The 10762-nt window shown below is 36.4% G+C and overlaps 1 protein-coding gene across 1 annotated transcript in view; it reads right to left on the bottom strand.

Moving 5' to 3' along the window:
* urb1 (URB1 ribosome biogenesis homolog) overlaps positions 1-10762 on the bottom strand; it is a 50683-nt gene that overhangs the window by 31897 nt on the left and 8024 nt on the right. Inside the window, exons 7-18 of the mRNA XM_016260505.1 lie at positions 9717-9844; positions 9320-9515; positions 7812-7949; positions 6969-7142; positions 6778-6886; positions 6564-6689; positions 6354-6466; positions 6091-6210; positions 2208-2324; positions 1948-2086; positions 1672-1842; positions 484-677 (exon numbers count right to left, since the gene is read on the bottom strand). Coding sequence (XP_016115991.1) covers positions 484-677; positions 1672-1842; positions 1948-2086; positions 2208-2324; positions 6091-6210; positions 6354-6466; positions 6564-6689; positions 6778-6886; positions 6969-7142; positions 7812-7949; positions 9320-9515; positions 9717-9844 — 1725 coding nt within the window. The remainder of the gene's footprint in view (positions 1-483; positions 678-1671; positions 1843-1947; positions 2087-2207; positions 2325-6090; positions 6211-6353; positions 6467-6563; positions 6690-6777; positions 6887-6968; positions 7143-7811; positions 7950-9319; positions 9516-9716; positions 9845-10762) is intronic.

The raw sequence follows: 10762 nt of genomic DNA on the forward strand, positions 1-10762 counted from the left end.
GAAATTGAGAAATTTCAAGAAAATAAAACAAGATATATTTGGTTGAACTATTCCTAGTTTATAAAGGTCCTCAAGTATAAAAGGAAATACAAAATACATAAATTTTATACAAATATTTCCTGACAGGGTCTGAAGAAAATTAGTACATTTTGGTGAAAACTGAAAAGAAAAGAAAAAATCATTCAAAATAGTAAGCTCATCTGTTTATGCCATATTTAATGTCACTCTTCTCATGATGAACCAAGAAAATGTTATCAAGACTAGAGAGTCCAAATTTGCTAATAGACTGTACTCTATCTGTATGCCAAATTTCATAACTTTTCTATGTCCGGTTCTATAAACTGCCATACACTCAAGAGAAGCAGTATCGGAAAAAGAAGCAGCAGAAACAAAAGTAAAAGTAGAAGAAAAAGACGACGACAGCTAACAATTACAATAGGTGCCTATGCATCTGCGGGGCACTGAAGGTGTGACAGGACTCACCCGGGTCTTCTTTGTTTGTTTGGGGAGCCACTGAGAGTAGTAGTGGTAGAAGGCGATGACGTGAGGAGGGCATGAGGCGTGTGACATGTTCAGATTTTTATCGTAGTGCTGGAGAGTCAGACACAGAGCCAGCGGGTCCCTCTGACAGTGCAGAACATCACACAGGACTGCAGCCATGTACTCAAACACCACACCTATACGACAGAGCACAGGCTTTACCATGTTAAAGATCATATTAACACCAGCACAATGAAAACAGGATTTCCACTTAACTGTCCAGCCCTACATACTGAATTCTCATTGAACATCCTTTTGCACTCCCAGGCATACAAAGGTGCGGGGAATCCAGGGGCTAAATTATTATTATTTGATTATTTTACAAATTATAATTATTTACATTTTTATTTATTTTATTAAATTATAACAATTACTCAATGTTTTATTAGTGTTACTAGTATAGTAATATATTTGTATTAATTTGAGTATTTAATAATAATAACAACTTTACTTTACAGAAAAACAGGTCGCCTTTATTTCATTGCTTTCAAACATTTAACCAAAGAGCTTTTATTTTGAATTTAAAAAACACAGCGACCTTAAAGTTTCTAAGCTTCTGTTTTGTTGACACCCCAATCAATTAAAAAAAATCTAATAATAATAATAATAAGTTATTTTATTAAATTACAACAATTAAACAAATCAATAAAGCAAAACATATTTTTAGATATAATACCAGAGTTTAAAAAAATATTATGCCATTTAATAACAATACTAATTTTATTTAACAGAAAAAGTGTCACAGGCTGTCTTCATTTCTTAACTTTCAAACATTAAATCATAAAGCTTTTATTTTAAAGGGAAATCACAAAAAGAGCTTAAAGTTTCTAAGCTTCTCTTTTGTTGAAACATCAACAAGTTTCAGAAACTCATCGGATCTACTCAAATCACACAAATGACATATTTTGGATTAAAAACTGTGATTTTCACCCAAAAGATGACAAGTTTGCAGGTATATGTATAAAAAAAAAAATTTATTAAAAAAAAAAAGACACGCAGGCTGGACTCAAATCAGTGCCCTTTTACATGAGCGCCAAGGCTCAATGTGTATAAGCAAGCCACAGCTCTGATGTCTGATTTTGTTATTTAATAAATTTGGTTGTTTAGATCATATCTATTTGCATATTTTACCTTTCCCATCTTTAAAACTCTCCGGCAGTTTGTTGCGAACCTCTAGCACAGCTGGTACAATGGCACTAAACGGGAACGTCTGGAGGATGATCTCATCAGTGAGGGAAGGTCCGATCTCCTCAACATCCCCTTCGCTGCCCTCCACTATAACATCAACCATGTCGAGCACATCTAAAACACAGATGCATTTAAACAACCCATATTAATTCACATCACTGCCACTAGCACCTCAGATTACAGATACATATGTGAAATGTGCATAGCAAGAGTGCTAACCGTCGATGTGTGATATGGGGATGCTGGCTTCATCTCCCTCCTGGCCGCTCAGGTTAGCCTGTAGATACGCTGCCTCCTGAACCATACTCGCTGCTTTCTCAGTGTACACGAGTGGGTTACACACCACTCTCATCAAAACCTGTCACACAACATAGTTGGACAGTACTGAATGGCAAAATATCAACTTTTTGTATTCAGAACTCTGACATGATTCTATAAGAACCAAGTAAAACCAGATGTGAGTGGTTAGAATCCAGTACATGGTCTAAAAACTGAATAACGGTCTCCTGCTGGGATGGGTCCAAAAGCGCCAGATGGTCCAACCATAACTCCAGCTCCTTCCACGTGTGCTCAAATACACCGCTGTCCCGCAACACCTGGAAAGCAGAGGAGGATAAATGAGCCAGAGGAGTTCAGCCATAGATACAAATTCTGTCATTATTTCCTCACCCTCATGTCAGTCCAAACTACTGATCTATATAATGACTGGATTTCTAAACTGCTGACAGGCGGGGAAAGCCACCGGAAGCGTTCGAGCCGCCATCTTACTATTCCCTTCTGGCAAAAACCTTGACCTAAAACCAGCCGATTTGAAGCGTATCAGTCAGACAGGATTAGATTTTAAGATGTGTACGTAAATTAATGTTATCTGCAATGTTTATGGTCTTTTCAGGCAGGATAAGCGATATATTTAAATCGTAAGGGTGGGTGTGTCAGCTGCGCACTTGCTGATACAGGTAACTGATCGAACATAAAATGTATGTCTTTATGTGCGTAATTTTGCAGGAAATATTAAACATCAACATATATCTGGTATTACTATCTGTACACTCTAAAAAATGCTGGGTTAAATATAACCCAGCATTTTTTTAGAGTGTAGTAGTAGTATATTTTTATTTAATGCCATGTCAGCATCTTAGGCTGGTATTAGGATCTGAAACTGATTTGAATATACAATGAATAATACAATACAAAGCCTCTGTTAGTATATGTGACCCTGGACGACAAAAAAGTCATATTTAGCCGAGATACAACTATTTGAAAATCTGGAATCTGAGGGTGCAAATCAAAATATTGAGAAAATCGCCTTTAAAGTTGTCCAAATGAAGTTAGCAATGCATATTACTAATCAAAAATTAAGTTTTGATATATTTACGGTAGGAAATTTTCTAAATATCTTCCTGGAACATGATCTTTACTTAATATCCTAATGATTTTTGGCATAAAAGAAAAATCGATAAATTTGACCCATACAATGTGTTTTTGGCTATTGCTACAAATATCCCCCAGAGACTTAACACTGCTTTTGTGCTCCAGGGTCACATACTGATATTCAAAGCTTACTCTGCATCATCTTGGAAATAAAGCTTCATGTCTTTAAGTCTGTACAGTATGCAGTCAATCAGTGTTATTCCTCTGAATAAGTTATGATGTGTATTTGAAGAATTTATTTGGAAAAAACGATAATGAGCTGATTGCCGTGCATTATTCTCCACATATAACGCGATCTGAACCCTAAATACGGCAATTTGTCAAAAAAGCTGGTTTTGTCCACTTTCAAGGCATCGCGAATTCACGTTTTACTGCAGAAGCCGACAAGCGCCCTTGTTGTTTTGAACAGAAGCCGATAAGTCCATTTTAGCGAATCAGCGCGCTGTATTCAAGTCAGGTGACAAGGCTACTTTCACTTTGAAAAGACGCGCTAGCTGAGAGGAGTTTCGTCAAAGCTAGGTATATACAGATGCATCTCAATAAATTAGAATGTCGTGGAAAAGTTCATTTATTTCAGTAATTCAACTCAAATTGTGAAACTCGTGTATTAAATAAATTCAATGCACACAGACTGAAGTAGTTTAAGTCTTTGGTTTTTTTAATTGTGATGATTTGGCTCACATTTAACAAAAACCCACCAATTCACCATCTCAACAAATTAGAATACTTTATAAGACCAATAAAAAAACCATTTTTAGTGAATTGTTGGCCTTCTGGAAAGTATGTTCATTTACTGTATATGTACTCAATAATTGGTAGGGGGCTCCTTTTGCTTTAATTACTGCCTCAATTCGGCATGGCATGGAGGTGATCAGTTTGTGGCACTGCTGAGGTGGTATGGAAGCAACATTCTAATTTATTGAGATGCACCTGTATAGTAATAGTAGTATAGTATAAGGTACGTATATTAATTACTAATTTAACCAACGTTTAAATCATTACCTGCTTCAAAACAAATGCTGTTAACAAAAACCTTGTTGAAACATTTGCAGTCAGCTTACTGTACGAATAAAAACATTATTACAAAATGACAAATAGTAAATAACTTTACAAGGCGAGTTAAGGTACATGCGTATACAAAGCATAAATCTTTATTTAGATTTCAGAATGAGCACTTTGTCATTTGTAATACATATGTCGATGTTTATCATGTTCACCTGATGTTTGCTACTGTAATGTATATAAACGTAACTTTTTAATATGCGGGGAATGCAATTCCCGACATTAAACAAATAACCGTTTACATGCTTAGGACGTTTGTTGTACAAATGTACAGGGATACTTCAGGTATAAAAACGCTGACTTGTTAGGCGATGTATTCTCATTAAAAATAAACGATTTAGGGATGGGCGATATCTTATCGTTTGCGATATACCGGTAAAAATTCTCCCCACGATAATAACGATAAAGTCTAGTGGTTGACATATTTCTGTGTGCGACTGTGTGGAGTGACGTGAAGGAAGGCGGACGTGAAATTGAGCAGCTCCTCCTACAATCTGGAACCGGTTTGAATAGGGCTGTACAGTGCGACAAAAATCGGTCTGACCTTGAGTAAATGTACTACCGTAGTACGTGTGCATTACAGTTTTACATGCGAGTCTTTTACAAACCTGTTGTCCAACAAAGATATTATTTATTGACGTGCTTTTTCTCCATATTAACTTCATAACAGTCGAGTGTTTGAAATAACTTATCTTTGTGATCAGACGTGGTTTCGTATCACAGAATAAGGCAGAAATCATACTATTTTATAGCATTATATATAGTGATAAAGGCTATGTCGATTAGCATTGCATTATAAATATACTCTATCCTTATAAAAATACCCAAGATTGCTTGAAGAACACAGATACCATATATTTTGTGCAATCGCATGTTTATTGTCTTCAGGTTTCCTCTATCTGCGTTTTATGCATATTTCTGCTATGCATATGTGGAGTTTCTGCGCAAGGGCGCCCTCCAACTTGAAGATTTATTAAACAGTCGTTACATTACGTGTGTACTGCTCACAACACCCTATTTTGGGTAAAAATAGGAAAGATAATACTTTTCTCTAAAGAAACAGGATTCCCTGAATTATCGTCATTGATATCGTTATCGCAATAAATATCAGAAATTATCATGATACATTTTTAAGCCCATATCGCCCATCCCTACGATTTCCTATTAATTCAATAGAATGTATGGGAATACCAATATGGCAGTGAGGTGGCCTCACTTTTATATCATCATGAGCAATCCAGTTCTGTACTATAAATCTGTGGTCCAAACCCATGTGCTGTTCATTTTTATGTGGAACACACCATGAATCATCATATGGCAAGAGCGTGCGTTCCTCTGCACGTAAACATGCGTGTTCAACGTCAGCAGCATCATGCGTTGTTTACGTGCAGAAGTACTCTCGATAATGGTGGAAGGCGTGATTTGGAGGAGAAGTATTGTTGAATAAAGTCATTATTTTGGTTTTCTTTGTGCATAAAAAGTATTCTTGCAGCTCCGTAAAATTACAGTTGAGCCACTGATGTCACATGGACTATTTTACTGATGTCCTTACTACGTTTCTGGGTCTGGGAACATTTCAGTTACGCTGCTCTCTATGCAGGGTCAGAAAGCTTTCGGATTTCATCAAAAATATCTTTATTTGTGTTCCGAAGATGAACGAAGGTCTTATGGTTTTGGAACGACATGAGGGTGAGTAATTGATGACAGCATTTTAATTTTTGGGTGAACTATCCCTTTAACATTGTATTGTATTATATTATATTAATATTCTATTTAAATTATAATATAACATATAATAAATTATCTTTATTTAAATTAAAAATATAGGTTTTGTATGCAGTTTTCTGTTGTTAGGAGAATGAAACTTACTTTTAGGACCAGCATCCTGGTTGAAGTCTTCAAGTAGTTACTGTTACTACTTACAAACATTTTAAGTAGCAAATAGAAGACTGATTTCTCTCCTTTTTCAGGATCTGGATCTGGTAGATCCTGTGTTTTGGGAGGAAAAAAAAGGGGAAAACATGATGATCTTAAGCTTAAAAGAAACAAAATACACATTCTGAAAAACATCAGCAAACCAAATGTTGAAGACAAATGTGGTCACAAAAAATAAACCTTACAAACGTTTTTACCTGAACACGAAACCAGGAGAATTTGCTTGCAGGAAGTTCCAAAGCCAGTTGTAGAATTTGATACTGTAGAACTGGAGGAACTTCCTGTTTTATTCCACTCTCTGTCACAATGCCTGAAAATGTTTTAATAAGTCACTTACTCCTTCCATAACAGGTTAGAAGGTAAATGCACTACATTTGTTACATCTGTTTTCAATCAATGTGTCATACCTTTTAGGAGTTTGCTAAAGTCGAATTTGCTCTGGCTGACAAGGTGAGGCACCACCCTCTGATACAAACACATGACCTGAAGCAGCAGAGCTTTCACCAGGATGAGCTGTGGATCGTCCTGCCGTGCTGTTTGAGAAAAAGCATTTCAGAATTATTGCGTTTGAACAATAACAAGCCTATAGCTACAAAAGAGCATTAACTATTTGGTTATTACGGTGTTCTTCGCTCTGTTTTTGTCCTGTGCCTATCGTCTTTACTGCATCTTCCTTCTCCTTTGAGAGCGACTGCCAGTTGGAAACAACGGACACCATGTCCGGTAGAATCTGTGGCAGTAAAAGGATAAATATTCATTGTGAAATAATATGATACCATGAAATAATCCTTCTGTTTTCCCATCAACCTCACCTTGCTCAGTGCCTCTCTGTAAAGCTGCACAAACTCCTCCATCACGGCAGGGCTGTAAATGTCTGAACTCTCCCAGACTGTTTTGTCCAGACAGTGTTCAATGTTTTTCTGGGCTCGCTTGAGAATAAATGCCAGGAGGGAAATTGTTGTGTGCTGGACCACCAAGTTGGGTAGCTATTAGAGAAACAAGAAATATTTCAAATAATGTTGACGAATGATAATAACTGTACTGTATCAGTGCACAGGTGAACAAGTTGTCATAGAACCATTTAAAAGTTTGAGCTCAGTATGATTTTTTTTTTTTTTAAACAAATTAATACTTTTATTCAACAAAGGATCCAATAAATTGATCAAACGTGACAGTAATTACATTTTTAAAGTTACAAAAATATAATATTTTTAAATAAATGGTGTTCTTTTAAAAGAGAATACTGAAAAAAAATGATATTTGGCAGCACAAACGTTTTCAACATTGATAATAATAAGAAATTTTCCTCGAGCGTATTAGAATGATTTCTGCAGGATCATGTGGCACTGAAGAAAGGAGTAATGATGCTGAAAATTCAGCTTTGCCATTAAAGGAATAAATTACATTTTGAAATATGTTCAAATAGAAAACAGTTATTTTAAATCGTAATAATATTTCACAATACTACTGTATTTTTGATCAAATAAATGCCTTGGTGAGCACAGAAGTCTTTTTTCAAAAACATCAAAATCTTACAAGCCCCAAACCTTTGAACAGTAATGTACAACTCAAAAACACATCTGCTTCTAATATTAAATCATTTGGATTTTGCATCACAGCTTGTGATTATATGATTGGTTGAATCTACCGCTTACATTGAGACCTTGAGTGAAGAAGGCTTTATTGCACACTGAAGGAAGAGACGTGACCAACACCATAGACAGCAGACGAGGTAAAGGAATCATTTCACTCATCTGGAAAGCCTTGGACACCTCCGGCTGAGCCTCATAAATCTGCAACAATATCAAACCACGAGTAAGTCATAACTGTCTGAGCTAAGGCAAAAGGATGCACAATATAAATAAGATGTAAAATGGACTGTTAGGGTTGGCCACCTCATTCACAACTGCTGCTTCTATCTCTTTTTTTTTTGACAATGATTGCATTTATTTAGACGCAGAACGTCTTAACGACCACATCAAACGGGAGATTTTTTAGTTAAAAGCGCGCTCAAACTTCACCTCAGCACCAGGCACTAGTTAAACATGCGCTGAAATGTTACAGGTGACGAGGCACTTCAGTAGAACAACAATGAACTGCAGTCAGATGAGATGCTGTCAGTAATATGTCAATAAAAATGAATTTTCCTGTCCTGTCAGTCGTTATACTGTGCTTGTAGCATGTGCATTTCAATTGCACGCACAAATACGGCGGTGTGCGTTGTAGCCCGTTTCAATTCATATTAAAGCGCAAATGAAACTACAAGCATGCGTGTCAGATCCGCGTCACGTTCAGCAGCAGCAGCTCTTAAAGTAATAGCTGCCAAATAACCCAGCTACTGTGATGTCTGTTCATCAAAGAACAAAATTAATTTAAAAAAAAAAAGAGGAAATCAATAACTTTTGTAGCATTAAAAGTGCCCCCATTATGGATTTTTGAAAATGACCTTTCATGCAGTGTGTAACACAGCTCTAAGTGAATGAAAACACTCAGCAAAGTTTTAAATCTGAAAGTGCACAGTGTATAAAGTTATTGTCTCTCAAAAGAAAGAGTAGACTCTGAATCATTGAAACGAGTCGTTTTTAAAACGAATCCCAAGACGTGTCATGTTGAAGTCAACATGAAACATTAGCATATTACCCGCCCACTTGTTGGGTCTTTTCCCTTTGGTCTGAATGAAAATGCAAATTCATTCTTTGCCACTAGGTGCCGCTTTAGGAGCGGTAAAATAGCGGTTTTCCCGTTAACGGCTGTAAACAAAGCAGCACTGCGCTCACAAACGCTGCTTTATCAGGAATTACAGGCAAGATGAGATGAAAATGAGACCAATCGGACCAATCACCGCAGATTAGCGTCAAGCAAAGGAGGGGTTTGGAAAAATGAATCGTCGAGCGAATCGTTTGTGAGTCGTTGAGCAAGTAAGGTAAAAATAAATGCATATTATAAGACAATGAAAGTGTTTTTTGACCTTGCATGCATGTCAACCTGTTGTTGGTGACTCCCAAAACCAAAATATGAACCTTTCTTTACCCATAATAGGGGCACTTTAAGGATTCGTCTACATTTAATTTACTATTTAGTGTTTGATAACTTTATTAAATTTCTGTATATTTCCTACTTGCTGAAGGGCACAGGTAAATGCGTACAAAGGCTTCAGACTCACTTTCTTGAGTAGAGTGATGTTTTCCAACCAAGTGCTTTTGTTTCGTGGACTGAATGAGAAATTGGTTTCTTTAAAGTATCTGGTCAGTATATCAGGACTGGCCTTCAGAACACTAACAACCAGCTCCGCTACCATCTCATCCTCGGTAGCCTGCTTCAGCCCCACCAGGAACTGCAGAAGAACAATGTTTCCTGCTCTGGATGGGTACAACGAGGTGATAAAAGGACAATGAGGAGAAAGCATTTTGGGCACATTTGACTTGACCTTATTTCTTTTACACTTGGGAGATTTTGTGCTAGTATAGTCATATTTTACAAAACGGTGTTTTGTAACTATAGAATAAAATACAATAAAATTTAGCTGAAAGAATGACGATATGAAGATCTCAAAGACTTACCTTCCAGCGGTGCCCAGGCTCGGGTCATGAAAACTGATACCATGTTTGCGAGAGCAGCAGAGGTCCAGCAGGAAGTTATGCACCAGCTCCCTCACTATACGCTTCCCTTCACCTTCATCCTTCTGTTTCTAAAAGATGTTGGATACAAAAAGCTTAAAGACATTCTGAAAGGTTCTGTATTCAAATAAACCTAGGATGGGACTTGATGTTATCCATCAGAGTTTGATAATAATAATGTGACATTATTGGTTAATATTATTTTCCCTCACCTACAACCTTATAATAGAAATAGGATTTCAGAGGTAGAATTACATTGTTACTAACAGGAACATGACAAAGAACTTCTTTTTAATTATCTAGAGGTCCCAAGCAAGATTTTCCACAAGGGCTGTCACAATTTCAGGTTTTTAACTACACAATTATAATGGCCAGAAAATAATTCACAATAACAAATATTATTGTGATATCAGTAGAAATTTTGGGATAAAATAGATAATGCTAAAAGTTAAGTTAACCTTTGACTTTGTTTATTTCTTGTTCTTGTCTCTATTTTGGCCTATGAACCACACTCAATAAGTATAGGGAGGTGGAAAGAGCGTTTATAACCATGACTGTACAAAACCATACAAAATTAATTTTCTGCTGATCGGCACTTCCTGCAGACTGGGGTCTTTAACACCCCGTCTTTTCTTTACGGAATCCAAAAAATTATGCAGCAGCAACAACTTCTTCCTCTACATCTTATGATATCACTTGTATGTGTAGTATTATTAACATGATATCAACATTTCCTTTTTTTGGCAAGGTCCCTTTAGTTAACGTTAGTTAATGCATTAACTACACTGTAAAAAGATCACAGTGAATTTAACGGTAAAAGACTGTAAAAATGCTACAATAAAAACATGTTAAATGGTTAACGGTAAGTTCCCCTACTATATACGGTGAAAAACTGTATTGGACATTACAATAGCAATCCAAACACAGAATATATGTGTGAATAAAACACAATGAAACGCAGTATTCAATAGACAGGGCTGCAACTGTTC

Source organism: Sinocyclocheilus grahami, unplaced genomic scaffold, assembly GCF_001515645.1.
Source record: "Sinocyclocheilus grahami isolate Dianchi unplaced genomic scaffold, SAMN03320097.WGS_v1.1 scaffold2097.1, whole genome shotgun sequence".
NCBI classification, from domain to species: domain Eukaryota; kingdom Metazoa; phylum Chordata; class Actinopteri; order Cypriniformes; family Cyprinidae; genus Sinocyclocheilus; species Sinocyclocheilus grahami.